At 30.6% G+C, this 20,047-nt stretch overlaps 1 protein-coding gene across 2 annotated transcripts; it reads left to right on the forward strand.

Annotated features, from left to right (window-relative positions):
- Positions 1-7,668: 7,668 nt before the first annotated feature.
- Positions 7,669-11,752, forward strand: LOC112706634 (protein FAR1-RELATED SEQUENCE 4). Of its 2 annotated transcripts, none has more exons than XM_025758038.3 (4): positions 7,669-7,901; positions 8,032-10,200; positions 10,289-10,336; positions 11,362-11,752. In XM_025758038.3, the coding sequence occupies exons 2-4, from the start codon at positions 8,146-8,148 to the stop codon at positions 11,506-11,508; spliced, it is 2,250 nt and encodes a 749-aa protein (XP_025613823.1). In that variant the 5' UTR covers positions 7,669-7,901; positions 8,032-8,145; the 3' UTR covers positions 11,509-11,752. The 2 variants fall into 2 exon arrangements, with proteins under 2 accessions (XP_025613823.1, XP_025613824.1); XM_025758039.3 differs by having other exon boundaries at positions 7,779-7,901; positions 8,012-10,200.
- Positions 11,753-20,047: the final 8,295 nt, after the last annotated feature.

Below are 20,047 nucleotides of genomic sequence, written 5' to 3' on the forward strand. Positions count from 1 at the left end.
TTGTCCACCCTATCTATAGTAGTACAATTACACTGATTATGATCTTATAAAAAAATTGGCAATATTATAATAAAAAATTTTAATGTATGCCCAACCAAATGTACAATGAATGCTTAATTGCTTAGCACAAATTCAATATGTATTAATGTATGATGTTTATTCTACAGTGTTTTATACATATGCAAGTTACAATAAATTAAATTAAATTAAATCAGATTTTTATATTTAAATAATTAAATTAATTTATTTAATTCGATTTATATAAATATACTTAGAATAAATATATAATTAATTTTTATTTAAAAAATATCTGTTTAAAATTAATATACAATCAAATTATTATTATAAATTACCCATCATTTGAGAAATCAGATCTCGGGTGGTTCAACAAATAAGATTTAAAAGGTGACGTTTTTACCCTTAAAAATTAAAACTATCATTATCATACGTGTTTATCTTCTTATTTTAAATAATATTGGACGATACATGCTCAATTTCTTATCATTGTATTACTTTATACGTCCCTTCTTTTAATGTAAAATTTGATTTGAAGTAATTAATTATATGCAACTTTTTACTGGTAAAGAAAGACAGAATTCACATGAGATTATATATATTGAAAAAGAAAAACGGTGTTGAATTAACAATAAAATTGTCCATATACTGATTAAGGCACATAAATTTTTAAGTGTTTAATGTAGACCCCATTATGTTTTCTTTATACAAATAAAACCACACAAAGACAAAGGCTATCCCGCTATATTGGGGCATACAGGGTGCACAGCTGTCCTTTTCTTTATTATTTTCTTCAATTATCATATCATGTAACCTTTTTCTTGCATGTGACAACCCATTCATTTTACATTAGTTATCGCTTTCATACTTAATTACGCAAAACTGCTATTCTTTATTCTGTTCAATACATAAACTCTGCTTTAACCTATTCTTTATTCTTTATTTTACACTTATAAAAATTATCAAACTTTTAATTTACACAATATAAAACTTAATAAATAGAAGAAGAAACAATAAAGAGTATATATATTAAAATAATTGATTTTGTAGTTTTGGCATATAAAATAGGTACACCCTTTATTGTCATCATTTTCTGGTAATGTAGAAGGGAAAAGTTATATGAGAAAGTGCAAAAGGCTGATATGTTATTTGACTTGATTTTTCTTTTTTTTAATATATTTTTATTCAGCTTTTCTTTATCCATGAATAATAACCTTTCATGTTTTTTATTATTTGTGCTACCTATATAAAAATATAAAAAATACAACGCATCTCATGCACATGTGAAAACAAAACATATATTTTTACTTAATAATGAATATTTCGGTTTCTGTTGGTCTGATAAAATATATATCAATTAATAAATTAATAAATGATCTCTAAAATAGAGAAAGTGTCTCGAATTAATGTTATGTTGCTCGTGTGTCTCTAACATAGCAGGTATATATAAAGTTGAAATTTAATCCCAACATCAGCACAAAATCATATTGCAACTCATTATGTTTTTTTATTTATATTAAATCAGGTGTTATGAGTTGGCATATTAATAACGAATAAAGGTTACTATTCAACTACTTATTTAAACCTTAATTTAATAATTAAACCGTTTCTAATATATATGTTAAAAAAATTTCTAGTCTTCTATACAAAATAAGTTACCAGCCAGCAGAAAGATTTCGAGCATCAAAGTTTTATTAGTTAATTAGTAGCAAAATTAAATAAGATCGTGAGCATAAATAAACTATATATTATACTAATAAATAATAATAAGACTGTGTGCATCACAAGTTCGATTGGACTCAATAAATTTCAAACATTAATAAATTTTTTACCTGCTTATAATTAATTGGACTTTCGTTAATAATAATTACGAAGTGCTTCCAACTCAATTGAAGTGGAGTTGCATAAATTAATCAACGAACACTACGTTATGATATATGATTATTCAAAGATTGCGAAGTATCATCGCAAATTGTTTTTAATGATAAAGTGGATTTTTGAGATTTACTGTGAGTGTTAAAAAATTGACTCATAAGTCTTCATTAAAAGGAGTAGGCAATTGAGCGAACGCACGAGTTGTGGCCAACTAAGCAAGGATTATAATATTGTTTGCACTCTATTATTATGGTCTAAGATTGTGATTTACACCATTAATTACTGGATTATATATGTTATACCAGATTTGCTTTGATTGAGAGTGAGACATAAGCCCGTTTGGAAGTGTTGAGATAATGTTGTTTACTTAAACGAATGTACCATTGTCATCAGCTTCAGATCATGTGTTATTGTTAATTTTCTGCTGATATAAGTTGGAATAATAATGAAAACAAAGAGAGAGAAATGGTTTTTATTTTATTTTATTTTTATTGTATCATCACGTTATTTTAATGGTTTTTACTACTACTACTACTACTATTATTATTATTATTATTATTATTATTATTATTATTATTATTATTAACAAAACTATAACTAGTAATAACGAACTAATCCTAACTAGAAGGTATTTGGGGACTGTGAGGAGTAGAACATTAGTAGATTTATTCTCAAATAAGACATGTATATTGTTTTTACTTTTAAATAAACAATTAATTAATTAATTTTATAAATAGAACAACTAATCATTTTTATCAATGCATTAGTGCATACACAGTCAAAGATACACGTATTAGTTGTCACTGTTGCTTCACACATATAATAAAAGTATTGAATTATTATATTCGGTTGAAGTAGGGTGTAGATAAGAAGAGTTGTGAGCTTAATTATGATATAATTATTACGTGTGTACACAACAAAAATAATAATTATTCGTACAGGATATATATTAAAATATAAAATATATATTAAAAATAAATTAAATAATATATAATCTATTATTTTATATTTTAATTTTTATTGTGTATTATGAATTATAATTTAATTTTATTTGTTTTTATTCTAAATTTATAACGGACAATTTTAATAACTATTATTCTGATTTAATAATCAACCGTTATAACATCAATTCTATGTTTATAAAAATATTTATTTTTATATCTCAAAGAAATTATATAATAAGTTTTATTTCATGTTTAATATTTTTTTATCATAAAATTTTTATATCTCCTAAACACTTACTAACTTGAACATCAGAGTGTCATTTACAGATACCCACTTATCATATTTTTTTTTACATTCGAATTATTCTTATTTCAATAAAAAAAAGGCGTATTACAACAGCATAAGAGACGAACTATATCTCAAAAGTTCATCTACACAAAAACAATTGGCGCTGTTTGTAGAGATTAGTAAAATAATTCTTATTACTCCACTCAAATTCATAAAACTTTATTTACGTCTAAATTTTTGAACCAATAACTTCAACAATCTTGTTTAAGATTTTATTTAATGCTTTTTATCATATTTAAATTTATCGTAACTTTTTATAAAGTATGTACTTTATACATTTAAATTATTTCACTTTTACGTATTATAATATTTCACATGTCATAATCGATCAATGAATTAATGTGAGAAAAAGCTTGGCTTTCAATTGATTCAAGAAGAAATTCGGTTTTCAATTTGAAAATAAACTCGTCTTTTAACCAATTCAAAAACAAATTCGATTTTTAATCGATCTGAGAAGAAAATCGACTTTCAACCAAATTCGAGAACAAATTTTGCTTTTAACCAATCCAAAAATAAATTCAACTTTCAATTAATCTAAAAAAAAAATCGATTTTCAATCAATCCAAACATAAACTCGCCTATCAATTTTACTTACTTTTTCAAATTCTATATTTATACAAGTAAGATTATATATTTTATTCATACATATTTTTGTATTTATGTTTTGTGTAACTAATATTTACTAATTTATTAGTTATATTATTCAAACTTCAATATATATTCTATACTTTGAATAATTTTTTCTCTTTTTCTATTTTTCTCTGTGACAATACTAGTCAATTCCTATTTCTATTATTAAAGTTCATTAATTCTTTTGTTTTTATTTTGAAAAAAAAATGAAAAAGAGATCTCCTGTATTAAGATACAAAGTCATCTATTTACAATAATAACATATAACTATCATGTCAATTGAATTTTTATTTCATCATGTATTATATTTTTATTGCTTAATAATTTTATTTATATAATTAAATAAAAATAATTATGAGTTCAAATCTTAAAATTAGATTCCATCAAAAATCAATTGTTTATCGATTATATACAACTGTTATATTATTCACTTTATGTTATTAAATTTTATGTTATTAGCTATATATATGATTAATAATGCAAAAAGTTAAATAAAAAATATACCTCATAGTTAAACAGAATTTATTATATCTTTAAATGATTTATTATTTTATTGCTTTATTAACAAGTTAATACAGATTCTACAAAACAAAGTTCAAATATTAACAAATAAAATTAAATTATTCACATTTGGCATGTATGGCATTCATATGTCGTTTATCTTTTTCTTTACAATTATCAACTTTCAAAGTATATTTTTCTACTTTGAACTCTTTTACTTTTACAATATATATTATTCAATATATGTTGCGATTTTATACATATTCATTTTCTCAATTCATCTTATTCATATCATATGACTTTCATTATAAATTATAAATATTCAATAACTAATTGCTTTGTACGAGAAATTTATCAATAAGTTATTGTGGATCGAAAAATTTTCCAAGACAATTGATCATTATATCCTCGGATCATACAATCGACTTCGTCAATGGATACAATCAAATACTATATGTATGGCATGAAAAATTATTCACAAATGAAAAAGTATTCCCCGTACAATTATCTTGATCGAATAATTCTTATCACTAGATTATATCATTATTCACTTTAAGGAATATTTTTCTACAATGATCAACTTTAAGATATATTTTTTTATTTTGAACTCTTTTAGTTTTACATGATATATTATTCAATATATGCTGCAATTTCATACACGTTCATTAGTATCTCAATTTATATTATTCATGTCATATATAAATCTTATTATAAAGCAAATATTTAATAATTAATTGTTTTGAGTGAGAAATTCATCGGTGAATTATTGTGGGTCGAAAAATTTTTCAAAACAATTAATCATTATATTTTTGGATCATACAATTGATTCCGTTGACGGATATATATTTTTGAATTTTTCAGTTCACATACAATCAAATGTTGTATGCATGTCATGAAAAATTGTTCTCAAGCAAGAAAAAGTTTCTTCCACACAATTATCTTAATTGAATGACTCTTACCACTCAATTATGTTTTGAATAAGTGCCGATATAATAACCCGACTAAGCTTGGATCTCATATCATTATTCACTTATCTTTTAACCAAGTCAAAACTCATTTTATTTTCTAAATTTAGCTTGGATCATATGATCGCCAGACAACGTTTGGGAGCTACGATTGTCACCTTGTATATAGTTCGATCTTTATTGTGCATTATGAGTCATAACTCGATTTTATTTGCCTTCATTCTAAGTTTGTAACAGATAATCTTAATAACCATTATTCTGACTTAATGACCAACGATCATAACATCAACTCTATTCATCAAGACATCAATTATATGCCTATAAAAACATCTATTTCTATATCTCAAAAGAGACCACATGATAAGTTTTATTTCATATTTAACATTCTATAATCATAGAATTCTCATACCACTTAAACTTATTGATGGCTCAGAGTGTCTTTTGTAGGTACACACTCACCGTATTTTTTGACGTCCGAATTATTCTCGCTCCAAACGCAAGAGACGAGCTATATCTAAAAAGTTCATCCATACAAAAACAATATATATTTATACATATAAAAATATATAATAATTAATTTAATAATTGATGTTTAGTATATATATACATAATAGTTTTTATTTTTTATATTTGAAGTTTCTGTTTATATTTCTGTAAGCATTCTTTTTTGTTTTTGGTTACTCATATTTACTCAATAAAAAAAATATTGTGATATTCATTTAAAAATGTAAGAAATGAAAATTTGAGGGCAGAAAAGTCATATGGTCGGCAAAGAGAATACCTAATTTCTAGGTAGTTGAATTATTTGGCTTAAATTAACTTGCTTTTGGGTTCTTCTTTTCATTATTATTATTTTTAATACTTTCTCCCCTAATATAAGTATATAACTCTTGTGACATTAATTTCTTGACCCCATGGCAAATGCTGTCAACGTTTGCATTTACGAACCCAAACCTAGTTATCACTAGAGGTGTTATCAGTAGTTAATCTTGGATCATATATAGAGGGTTTATTTATTTATTTGTTTATTGTAATTATAAGTACTCATTTAAACAAAAAGAAAGGTTTTCTTATTCCTATTTTACCTTTGTTTCGAAGCTTTTGTGAGGCGTATTAGGAGAATGAGAGGTAGTTTTGTTGTGCTTTCTGTGTTGCCAATTACGGCACGATTGCTTTGATAATTGATTTAGCTTCAATTTTGGTGGTTCCATCAGTATATATAGTAGTTGATTTCAATACATCTTATCCACTTTTGTTATATATCATATATTATATGTCACTTACCCGCAAATCAAAGCTTACTATATATCATTTTATATTTCTTGGTGTGAAATGTGAATGCGATAGAGAGTATACAGATCCCTTTCTCTGTACATTTTGTGGCAGTATTAATCAAAGTCAACCTTAGCTTCATAATAGTAATTAAGCTGGACAAATGTTATATATTACCGCTAATTAAAAAGAAAAAGTAGTGAATTAAAGCTAAAAAAGAAATTGTGGTGTAAGTGTGGATGTATTTATATTAGTGTGTACTTGGAATGGGAATCTTTGAAAGCACGCATTACACATAACACATGTTACATGTATATAGAAAAGGTTCCTACTTTGTTGGAGAGATGACGCGGATATATATATCAATTGACAAATGGTGGGTTACCTTTTCATATTCAATTAAATTCAATGATTTCTTTATGGACAAAACACAACTCAGTGGTAGAGTACTAGAGTCCAGATGTTTCAGCCACCACACCCCCACCATAATTTTAATATTATTTTCTCTTTAAACAGAAAACTCTTTTTTCCTTTTCTCTCTTAATTATTGAACTAAACTGTGAATGTAAAGTAGCTGTACATATATATATGTACATGTATGGCTACTTCACAAAGATCAAATTTTTAAAATGAAAAAATATGAGTGTAATTACTTTTAAATTAAAGTAGTATGAAAATTATAAATTTAATAGTTATTAAATTCTCTTTTTTTTATTTATATATTTTTTTGGTTGTCTATGGTATCTTCCAACACAACCGGCTAAAGACTAATTTGTCGTAAATTTGAGCTCTATTTAAGAGGTTTGTCACTAGCCAATGAGTTATTGTATGCACAAGGTAGGATCCAAATTCTCGACATTTGTTTAAGCGAAGAGTTGACTACTTGACCAATCCAAGTTGGTTGATTTATGTATTTAGTATTTACTATTCAGCTAAGTCTTGAAGTTCTTTTGTTTTTTTTTTTTTTCAACTTGTTTGTTGCTAGTAGGGGGCCTGAAGGCCCAAAAAGAAAGATTACGCCTAAATGAAAAGGCTTTTCTTTTTTGTATATGATGGGGCCACAGGACCAAAAGGCTTTTTATTTCAATAAAGATGGACTTCATCCTCTTCAAGGCCCAAGCCGATTTTAATTGTACAGAGTTTTCTTCTTTTGACTCATCCATGGTTCCTGAACCAAAAAAAAAAAAGAAAAAAAAGAAAAAAACCTCATCCATGGTTAGCTTAATAGATTTTGCTAATCGAAATAAAAAGTATGCCTTGTTTGTTGCTGAATAAAGTGGTGGTAGCTGATTTGAGTTTTGATCGCAAGCGAGCGTTCGGCCATGCCCAATAACACAGTTTCAATCGCCAGTAAGCTAACCCCTGCTTCCTCTAACTTTTACTTTTTATTCCTTTTTTTCTTGATTGGTAGGTTTCAGAGCTCTCGATTGTACTTTTTAATTGAATCTGTGTTAATTTAGCATACTAATTTGGAACGCAGAAGGCCACTTTTTCATGAATCATGAATGCAATGTGAGTTGCGTTTTGGGGAAAGTGTGAAACAATTGATTCTGAAGTGAAGTGGATCTGAATGCTAAATTGCTAACCACGAATAATGACGGATACTTCAGTTTTCATGGGTACCACAATTTTGGAGCCTCGGAATGATATGGAGTTTGAATCTCATGAGGCTGCATATGCATTTTACAAAGAATATGCTAAGTCTGCTGGGTTTGGTACTGCCAAGTTGAGCAGTCGTAGGTCTAGGGCATCCAAGGAATTCATTGATGCTAAATTTTCGTGTATAAGGTATGGTAATAAGCAGCAATCCGATGATGCCATTAATCCGCGGCCTTCTCCGAAAATTGGTTGTAAAGCAAGCATGCATGTGAAGAGAAGACAGGATGGTAAGTGGTATGTCTATAGATTTGAGAAGGATCATAATCATGAGCTTTTGCCTGCCCAAGCTCATTTCTTTCGGAGTCATAGGAGTTCTGATCCACCGAGTAATGATGTTCGGATGCGACGGAGGAAGAACTCAACTACCGTTTCTAAATTGTTTAGCGCGTATCAGAATGTTGATTGTTTAGAGAATTTCATGAAAAATCAACATGATCGTGGACGGAGTCTGATTTTAGAACCAGGGCATGCACAGTTGCTTCTTGAACTCTTCATGCAAATGCAGGAAGAGAATCCAAAGTTCTTCTATGCAGTTGATTTGAATGAAGAGCATCGACTGAGAAATGTGTTCTGGGTTGATGCTAAAGGCTTAGAAGATTATGCTTACTTTTCTGATGTTGTTTCCTTTGACACAACATATTTTACAAGCAAGTATAAAATACCATTGGTACTTTTCATTGGAGTAAACCATCATATTCAGCCAACATTGCTTGGCTGTGCATTGATTGCCGATGAGACTGTATATACTTTTGCTTGGTTGCTGCAAACATGGTTTATAGCAATGGAGGAACGAGCACCACAAGTTATTCTTACCGACCAAAATGAAGCTATTAAAGCAGCTGTTGCTGCTGTTCTTCCAGGAACACGGCACTATTATTGTTTGTGGCAGATTTTGGAAAAGATACCAAAGCAGCTTGATTGTTTAGGCACGTGGCATGATAGCTTTATGGAGAAGTTCAACAAATGTATATATAAATCATGGACAGAAGATCAATTTGAAACGAGATGGTGGAAGTTAGTCGACAGGTTTAACCTTAGAGACGTTACGTGGGTCCAATCCCTGTATGATGATCGTGCATATTGGGTGCCTACATTCATGAGAGATATTTCTTTTGGTGGCTTTTCTACTAGTTCTCGCTCAGAGAGTTTAAATGCTTTTTTTGACAATTATGTCCAAGTTGATACTTCATTGAGAGAATTTGTAGAACAGTACAGAGTTATTCTTGGAGACAGGCATGAAGAGGAAGCAAAGGCAAATTTTGATGCATGGCATGAAACACCTGAATTGAGGTCTCCTTCCCCTTTTGAAAAACAAATGTTATTAGTTTACACACATGAAATTTACAAAAGGTTTCAGGTTGAGGTTTTGGGTGCAGCTGCTTGCCATCTCAAGAGAGAGAACACTGGAGTGACTGAAACTTATTCTGTGAAAGACTTTGAAAACAATGAAAGCTATATGGTAGAATGGAACACGTCTAACTCAGATATATGTTGTTCATGTCGCTCATTTGAATATAAAGGCTATCTTTGTAGACATGCTATTGTTGTTCTACAAATGTCTGGTGTTTTCAGCATCCCATCAAAGTATATATTGCAGAGATGGACCAATGCTGCTTTGAGCAGGCATCCTATTGGTGAAAAGCTGGAAGAGGTTCAAGTCAAGGTCCGGCGATTCAATGATTTATGTCGACGGGCCATAATATTGGGTGAAGAAGGTTCTTTATCACAGGAAAGCTACTATCTCGCTTTAGGTGCAATAAGCGAAGCTTTAAAGCAATGTGCAAATTTGAGCAACCCTGTTGAGAATGAAACAAGAGCTGATGCCTCAGCTACCCATGTTGTTTGTAATGATGAAGAGTATCAATCTATTATTTCATCTAATAATATAACCCCTGTTCCAAAAATTAATACAAGTAATAAGGTTGCGAGGACTCTTGCAGCTTGTAGGAATCTCGGAAGCACAGAAAATGGTGAACGAAATAAAGAGAAGGTCAGCAAATTTGGTGATTAATGATTGACCTTGTTGTATTTTTTTTTTTTTAAATAATTGGTTTTGAGTTTTTTTCTCTGTGTTGTAGGTTTCCCAGCTTGAAGCAGCATGTGTGAAAGATGGTTTTCAACAAGTGGTATGCTATGTTCTAACTTTTGCTTTTGCCATCAGAGTCTAGATTTGACTGTTGTGAATAAATACTGCTAATTCATCAAATTTCCTATAAAAGTACTTGTTTTCTATGATTGAATCACTAGGTATACTTTTCTATGTAATTAAATGCACCGTCCAGGATTAGAAATCCTCAATAACTTTAAAAAAAAAATGAAAGTCACACAAAATAAAAATAGGTGAATGAGAATTCAACTAATGTGATAGGGTAGCAAATCCCATAAGGCAAGAGAATGCCACCTTGAAGTGTCCATGAGCTGAGCAACAGAACAAAAAACTCCTGGTTATTCAAAAGCAAATTAAGGGGCATGTGTAACTCCTTAAAGATGCATCATGCATGCAGGTGTATTCCAGCCAAAGTGTTCTGTATTTAAGCTAGATTTACACAAGACCTCCCTAGGGGATATAGTAGTGGCAGGCCTAAATAGTTTTTTGCACTGGCTTTTAGAGGTCCTGACTATACATTGCATCATTTGTTGGTGAAAATTTGTTTAGTAGTAAAATATGGTTGGATTGAGGCATTGAGGCATTGAGTACTTGTTTAATGCTTGTATGTTATTTTTCATTGGCGAATCATAATACCTTTCTTTCTTCCTCACTCCTCACCATAAGATAAGTCACTGGCTGACCTGAAATACCCGTTTTGACTTTGTTTTGAGAAGGGAAAATTAGAAGAGGAGGCTGATTCTTTTCTCAGGCTGAGTTTAGTTAGTTTTTTCTTTTTTTTTTTTGTTCCATTAGATATCGGATTATTCCTGGCTTATAAAATCTGCATATTTTGCATATTATATAAATGGACCCGGTTGATGTATGCAATCATGTATCTGACTATCTGCTCTTGCCTTTTATACGTGCCAATTCTTGTGCTCCGGAAAACGTTTTAAATTGGTACTCTTGATGATTTTGTTATATGAATTTTCATGATATATTAGTGAAAGCATGACTGTGTTAAGGTTTCAAATTTTTAACGTCTGCATATTCTTGCGACAGGATCCAACTGATTTGACTCCTCCACATACTGCCATCCCCATGCAGTTTCACAGTATGATTCCAGCCCTGTTCCACAATCACAACGTTTCACCGGCACAGTTTCATGCTCATTTACATGAAACTCATCATACCAAAGACAATGTATAATAAATCTGTACATATGTAATGTGTAGAGGCTAGGCGGCAATTGAATTGGATAGTTGTGCTAACTTGGTGCCCTTACGACGAGACCGATTCTTTTGCTAGTGTTGTTTTTTTATGTTTATTTGGGTTTGTGTAATATATTGTAGGTACTTGTATTTTGGCTTTTGGGAATTTGATCGTGTTACAAAGGTCAGTAGGTCACCATTAGCAATCTACGTTTGTGATCTCGTATATTTCGCTTCTCCGACACGAATCTCTTACTCAGAATCTCCCTCATCTTTTTTACAAAAGGCCCACTTATTATTACCCAATTCATTAGAAGCTGCTCATCTGGTCCTCACCTTCCGCTACCTTCCATAGGCATGTTCGGGGAGTAGTCTGATTAATAAAGTATCAACTCGTGTGGGCCCCTTAACGACTCGAGGTTGACGTGGGATTAAAGATGGGGAAGATAGTATCTATTTTGATTTGTTATTTTGGTTTACATTCTTTGATTCTTTCATATTTAATTAAATCTTTTTTTAAAAGAGGGGGTTTCAATAGTCTTATATTTAGGAATTTTCGAATTTTGTGTTCTATATTGAAGATCGTCGAAATGAGCAAGAATATTATTTCTATAAAAAATATCATTCACAGGTATTTCAATTGGGATATTGGAAGAAGACGTTAATTGTTTGTCAAGGTCTTCAATCGGTTGCCGAGGTCTTCAATCGATTGGAATGGAAATAGTATGATAAAAGTTAATTGTTTGTCAAAATTGGTTGTCGAGGTCTTCAATCGATTGGAATGGAAATAGTATGATAAAAGTTAATTGTTTGTCAAGGTCTTCAATTGTTTGTCGAGGTCTTCAATCGATTAGAATGGAAATGGTATGATAAAAGTTTAAAGTTTAAACCACTCATTTGGCATATGCAGTTATGCACTAAATATTACTGTATTTTTTTTTATTCTGTACATTTTTTAGGTATTTTAGTGTACTATATTTAGGCTTTGCATGTTTGATATTTGGGCTGGGTGGCCTTTGTCTTCGGTTTAGCTTGTTGCTGCAAGAAAAACATTGGTTCTTAATTTGAAAGGGAAAAAAGAAAGATTGCAACTGAGAAACTCTGTAGCAAAATGAAATTTGTGCTGATCGCCTATTGCGTAAAAGCTTAGATTTAGATATAGGATTTTACTTCTGGGACACTCTCTTAAATAGGTAGTGAGTATCTTAGCTGATAATAAATAAGGATATCTTGCCCCATTTAGTTTGTAGTTAGTTTTCTTTCCGAGCGTTATTAATCCTTAAGCATAAATTTGACCTTATTATTTTGATTCCCTTTCACCAGCTCCCTTCCCTCCTTTTTCCTGCAATTTCATGTGATGTCTTGGCCCCCACTTTGCACATTATCCGTTGTCCTCTAAAGTGGATCAATCATATCCTATATGATATCTTTTTTAGCTAAAGGATAAATGTTCCTTTAGTGCATTTAAGGGGCTGCAATGCTGCATTGAATAAATACAATGTATAAACTACGAGGTCATTTTAAAGCATAAAATATATATATAAAAAAATATACGAACGAAACGTGGGTCTTGACCACTTGTTTCAGCTATTGGAAACTTCCTCACCTCTTTCAATAAACAAATGCTCAAACTACTACTTAGTCCTCTACGCTGTTGGAGGAATTCAGAAAACATTCAACAATTATTACTTAGGAGGACTTTAGGAGTTTATCTCCTAAGTTTAAGCAAGTGTCGGTCTAGAAATAACTTCGAATTTCATTTAAGGATCTAAATTTCCTCCACATGTATCTCTTCCTTGTCGGGATACCCACCAAGTTCCAAGCACATTGTTTATTAATCTAACTTCAACATTGCGTGACTCAAGGTTGTTTATTACTTAAATAAAAAATCAACTCTCACCACTATTTATACAGAAATACAGAATATATTGTGTTCATTTTTTTTTTTGTAAATTATATATTAGATACTATAGGAAATAAATCATAACTAATTAACTATCAAACGCGTAGTCGTCCTTGTTGAAAGCCATGTTTCTCGCGCCTAATATGCTTAACCCTAAACATTAATTTGTCAACCAATTCGTCTTGGTCGATTGGGCGAGTGATTAGTTTATTTGTCCGTTTAAATGGAATTTAAATTTAGGACAAATTAGTTTTTAACAATACGTTGACAAAAAAAATAGAAGTTATCACCTTGTTTCCTTTTAATTTGTTTATTATAAATACAAAAGAGATAATGGATTCTTGCCAGCATCTCTATATATATACTTTGTTTTATTTAGGTAACAATATCTGATTAAATGTGACCATATATAAATTAAACTCTTGTATGTAACATATATATAAATTAAATATGTGGCATATATTTAATTTGACCAAGACATATATAGGGTCTGAGGCCCTATAATTCCATGACCAACCATCTGGGTAATGAAGATCATTTTGCACATGTACACACATGCTTCTTAGCAATCATCTCACTCTTAATATAATTAATTACCTTAATTAAGATATGGCACGATTATTGGCTATTGATTTAGTCAATCAACATTCATAAATATTCTGAGGGGGTCTTGTAAAATATTTAGAATGCACGCATATGCCGACCTAACTGTCAGGTCTTGTTCGAAATCTTAGTATATATAAACAAAACAATATAATAAAACTTGTTTATCTATCCCCAAAGGAAGCTTAGAATCTTGCGGATAAGTTTTTTCCGGATTATTACTGGCTTTCACTGGCTGATTCGGATTCTTATTTCATTTGAATGTAAAACAAAAAAATACAATAATTGAAAAATCTACACATGCGCCCCAATAATTTAGACGTCTAATCATGTACTTATTGAATTCATATTTGGCCTTATGCTTGCTTCAAATTATTGAAGAAAATAAAATATTAATTAATACTATTTAATTTTCTCTCAACAAATATAATATACTGTATGTATAAACGAACAATTAAAAATTAAAAAAATATAAAAACAATAATTAAAATTTATTAAATAATTTAACATATTTAACTAAATTACTTAGCACAATATATATTTACATCTTAGCTATTTGATTCATATTTGGCTTCGCTTCTTCAAATTATTGAAGAATTTGAAAAAAAAAGGTTAGCACTATTCAATTTTCCATCTCCAAATACGGTATATTGTATAAACAAACAAATACATTCTTTTTAAAATATGACTGTTTTTTTAAGATATAATAATTAAAAATTATTAGATAATTTGATAAATTAGACTAAATTATTTAATACAGCAGTACAACACATATTCATATTTTAACTATCTTTTTCGTTACATTTTGACGTCAGTAATCATAAAGGGAAAAAAAAAAGAGAAAAGAAAATAGTATTATAGATACAGTATAACTAGGTATTTTTTAAAAGTAATTTTTTAATCAATCTTTTATTACAATAATTTAAAAAAATTAAAACAAATACATCTAAATAGATTTAGTATCTTTTTAAAATTAAATGCACATCCAAAATATAAATTAAATAAAACTGAAATTTAAATTTAAAAATTTAAAATTTCTGTTTCAATTTTAGTATTTTTAATTAATAAAAGATTATCATTTAAATACATATTCAAAAATTAAATTCAGTAAAATTAAAATTTTAATTTTAAAATTTAAAGATAAATCTTAAGGGTTTTAATTATTAATCCACACATCTAAAATCCCTAAAAGAGATCATATTTTGAACTAATATATTAAATATATTTTTATTGAATAAGATCTAAAAAGCTTAGCTTAATTATTCATTTTAATAATTTTAAATACGTTAATAAAAAAATAAGAAATATTAGATGTATTTTTATCGAATAAAATATAAAAAAATTAGTTTTATTTTTAACGTTTAAATTTAAATTTTAGATTTATGATTTTGGATGTATTTCAAACATATTTTGTATATAAGTCAATAATTTTATATGTGTAATAAATAAAAAAATAATGAATTTTTACAAACATACATTTTAATCATTTTAAAAGCATTAATGTTCAAATAAGTAACAATAAAATTCAACAAATAATAAAAAAATGAGAAATATTAGATGAGTTTTTATCGAATAAGATATAAAAAAATTAATTTTATATTTAACGTTTAAATTTAAATTTTTGATTTATGATTTTGAATGTATTTCAGAAATATTTTATGTATCACTTAATAATTTTAGATGTGTTACAATTGAAAACAAAAACAAATTTTTACACACATATATTTTAATACTTTTAAAAGCATTAATATTCAAATAAGTAACGAAAAAATCTAACTACTAAAAAAAGAGAAATATTAGATGAATTTTTATCGAATAAGATATAAAAAATTAATTTTATTTTTAATGTTTAAATTTAAATTTTATATTTATAATTTTGGATGTGTTTCAAAAATATTTTCTGTATAACTTAATAATTTTAGATGTGTTATAATTAAAAAAAGTTAATTTTTACGAACATATATTTTAATAATTTTAAAAGCGTTATTATTCAAATAAGTAATGAAAAATCTAACTAATATTAGAAAAAATTGTTGAAACCTATAAACCTTTATCAAATTTTTATGTGTTATTTTTTTTCTTTCGAATACCTGTAATTGCTCTTTTATTTATCTTTAATTCGGTCTAATTATTTTATGTTGGTGGTCATCTCTAATAATTTTAGAGATAAAGATTAAAAAAATAAAAGAAAGAAAAAAAGAAAAAAAGAAGAAGAAAAGAATATTAAAACATAGACTGATAATTTATTTATTGTTTAATTCAAATATTAATATCATCTTATTAAAATTTCATTCGACAATGATGATGAATGAATTTTGAGTTAGCATGCAAGTCACTTGAAATAGAAACAAAATAGCACGACTCATCTAATAATAATAATAATAATAATATGTTAAATATGAAATAGTAAATTTACCTGTAGAGGAGTAATACTCTTCTATGCAATAAATAACTCAAAGTAGCATTTATAGTGGCTAAAGGTAATTAAATCTTGATTAAACTCCACAATTTGAATACAAATTCACTAGGAAAAGATAGAAAAGATGCTCACGTATAATCACCCTACACCTCTTCTTTTCATTCCTAAGATAGAATACCTGTCTTCCAATTTGTATGTTGTACTTCTGCACTGCTGCTTTGAAGTGGTCCATGGTCTCGAACTCCATATTCAACTCCAGAGTTATTTTTTCATATGGCGTGTTGGGGTTATGTTGAGGAAATACAAGTTCCTCTTCATCATCAGATGCAGGAGGGCTATAGAGTTCTTCAGACTCATATTGGTACATTTCAAGTTCACTTTCGCCATCTTCTCTATTCGGGTTAGGCACCTCTACCCTTGGTGCTTCATCGTCATTTTCAGGTACAATTCTCTGCCCAGAAGGTTGAGGCCGTGGATGATTTCTCCTTGCATTGGTCCTCTCATTTGTTTGTGTTACATTATCTATTGCAGAATCAGTTAAGATACGTGAGAACTGATGCAATGCTTATTCACATAGCCTCTAACAAAATAAAAACAACAAATATACCTGTTGCATTTTCTGTAACTAGTTCTTCTGGCCTCAACTCATCCACAACTGGTTCTCCAAAATCAGAACCTTCATTCGGATCATTAACATCATCAGCGTTGGTCTTGTATGTGGATTCATTTACCGCTTCAGCTTCTCGAGGATCACTCTCAGGTTGTTCATTTTCGGCAGCTCTTCTTTCTCGGGATAAACCACTTGGTGGTGGTCTTGGATGCCTCTTTCTAACCTTCTTAGCACTCTTCTCTGGAGCTGATGCTCCTTCAGTGTCTTTCTCCTCATTCCCGTCATTCACATCTTCGTTCATAGCACCACTCTCACCTTTGTTCAACTCGTTAACATCAACAATGGCCTCATTCACAACCTCATTCACAGTCTCCTTTACAACAACACTCAATGCCATATTCAATTCATTAACCTCACCACTGGTCTCATTCACACCTTTATTCTCCTTCTCATTAGCCTGACCAACTACCTTATTAGTCACTTCAACTTCGTTCACATTATCACCAGCTAGATTGACTTCAACCACACTATCACTGCTACCATCAAACACGATTTCTTCGTCAATGATTTCAGGGTTAATATCAATGGGGTGATCAAAATATAGGTGGACAGTGTTGTCATTCTTCATCACACTCTCACACATCCTCATCACTTCAGCATCCGTCCTAAGCACTCTAAGATCCTTAGCTAAGTCTAAACCAGGTTCTAACCAGTACACCTCATTGTATCCAGGGTAACCCAAGTCTAGAAATAAGCCATCAACAAAAAATAAATTGCATGTCTCCACATTCACCCTGTGTATCTCAGTTACTAAACTCCCGTCGTATATCACATTACCGTCCCCAGCCCTTTTCAAGGCACCCATATGATGATAAACAAACGTAACTAGACGATCCATCTAAAAAATTGTAGAGGGAAGATACAATGAATAAACAAGGAGTTACAAGCAGAGAAAACAAACAACAGAAATGGCTCAATACTAAAACAATCAAAATGATCATAATGTTGTCCACAGAAGCCACGTAAACGAGACGATGGAATGAAGGAGAACTTACCTCTTCGTAGGGTTGTTCCTAGCAAAGAATGGAGGCGCGATGATGCCACTAGCAAACCCTCACACTTGACGCTCCGACTTTGACAATGTCTTTCACCTCGTTTTCGTTCTTCTTCGCGCCAAGCTTCCACAGCAACGTCTCTCCCTCTTTACCTGACCTTTTAGTTTTACTCATAGTGAAACACTAAGTCACAGTAAGTAAGCAACTAGTAACAACACTTGTTAATTGGGGATTAGGGCAAAGACCTCTGATTTGGGGCACAATCAAATTCAATTAATTTTATTTTCACCTAGGCTAACAAATTATTTAATTACAAATTCCAACTCTAATAAAACCTGTTTTGTCAGCGAAATTCGGTGTCCAGCTCAGCATTGTCCTCACCGGAGCTTTGGTCTGGCAAGCACATGGACACGTTTATCAATTTTAAAATTATCCAGGTACCATTTTGTCAATTATAATAGTGAGGTACCGAAATGTCAGCGTTTGAATCTTTCGGGTACTGATTTGGTCACTACCTCTTAAATAATATTACAATTCAACTAGGTATCCTTTTAAAATGGTACAATATTCAGCTTTTTATTACAATAATTTTAAAAAAATAAAATAAACACATCTAAAAATTATGAATAGATTTAATGTCCTTTTAAAATTAAATACATATTTAAAATATAAACTGTTACGATGGGTAACCGGAGATTAATGGGTTGGACAAGTTTGGCTGGCCCAATCGTCTGAACGATGAAACGTCCAAGTGAGTTTGTGCTCCGAGACCCCCGTCCGACTTGTGTAAGGGAGAATGGAGGGTGGTACCTGCAAAGACACTCCGATGCCAAAGTCAGCAAAGGGGTAAAACAGGTCTAGAGAGTATTGGGCTTCTGAGATACCTGAGAGGTGTCAGTGTATTTATAGGGGTGAACCCATAACCACCGCTGAAGTAGTTCCGCCTTTTAAGGCGGATAACCGCCCCCTTTATCTTAAGGAGGTTGAGATATGGCTCCTAGAAGTGGGTAGAGAGATTTTAGGGGCAGTTACTCATTTGAATGAGTGATTATCTGCCAGCTAATCTTCGTCCCCGACTTTTTTAGGGTTAGTCGTGGTAAGAACCGACTTTGTAGGGAGGAGGTCGGTATAAGGCGATGCTCAATCCTTTTGGGTTGGGCCTTTTGTTGGGACTTGGGCCTTATCATTGGGCCAGGGTATGAACAGTGCCCCTACTCGAGCCCAATTTCTTTTAGGATTTGGGTTCGAGTATTCTACTCGGGGTCATAACCGACTTGTGGGGGAACCGACGTGATTGTTTGCAACCGACGTGAATTTTCGTGACTTTTGATTTTCACAGTTACGTCTAATCAAACGTCGCGTCCGTTAGGGGTATGCATAGGTATTAATTACCTTGGTAACGGTGCATTCATTAATGTCCGCTTCCATTTTTACCATTATGCCCCTAACGTGCTTATAAGTGCTTCCCCCTTCCTTCGTTGTTTCGTTTCTTCGATTTTTCAAATTTTTCCTTTCATCTGTTTGTGGAGCACTTTCGTATCTGTTCGTGGAACACTTTCGTTGAAGGCTTTCATCTTCCTCTACCCCTTTTCCGGTAAAGGTTGGTTCTTTCTTCCCCTTTTTTATATTAAGTGCTTTTGCATGCCTTTTATTTTATTTGGAGAGGGAGAAGGTGACGTCGTAGGCTTCTGTTAAATTCCATGCCCCCTTAGGAACTCTCGTTTTTTATTCTTTTTCTTTTTCCTTTGTAGGTTTTCATCGTACCTTAGGAAAAATGTCTTCTGTAGAAGTTCTTGCTCAATGGGTTGATGTTACGGTCTTAGGGGAGGAACCCTTGGTTGATGCCGAGTTTATCACCAATCTTCACACTCATCACCATATTTGTACTTCTGAAGAGGATGAGCCAAAGTATGAATTGGTGGTCTGATGATCAGATTCTTGACGGTT

Source organism: Arachis hypogaea, chromosome 8, assembly GCF_003086295.3.
Source record: "Arachis hypogaea cultivar Tifrunner chromosome 8, arahy.Tifrunner.gnm2.J5K5, whole genome shotgun sequence".
NCBI classification, from domain to species: Eukaryota; Viridiplantae; Streptophyta; class Magnoliopsida; order Fabales; family Fabaceae; genus Arachis; species Arachis hypogaea.

Excerpts from the sequence above, each read along its gene's own strand:
- LOC112706634 (XM_025758038.3), top strand. The coding sequence starts at position 8,146 with ATGACGGATACTTCAGTTTTCATGGGTACCACAATTTTGGAGCCTCGG. Across the intron at positions 10,201-10,288 it reads GTGAACGAAATAAAGAGAAG|GTTTCCCAGCTTGAAGCAGC; the intron begins GTCAGCAAATTT and ends TCTGTGTTGTAG. Across the intron at positions 10,337-11,361 it reads AAGATGGTTTTCAACAAGTG|GATCCAACTGATTTGACTCC; the intron begins GTATGCTATGTT and ends TTCTTGCGACAG.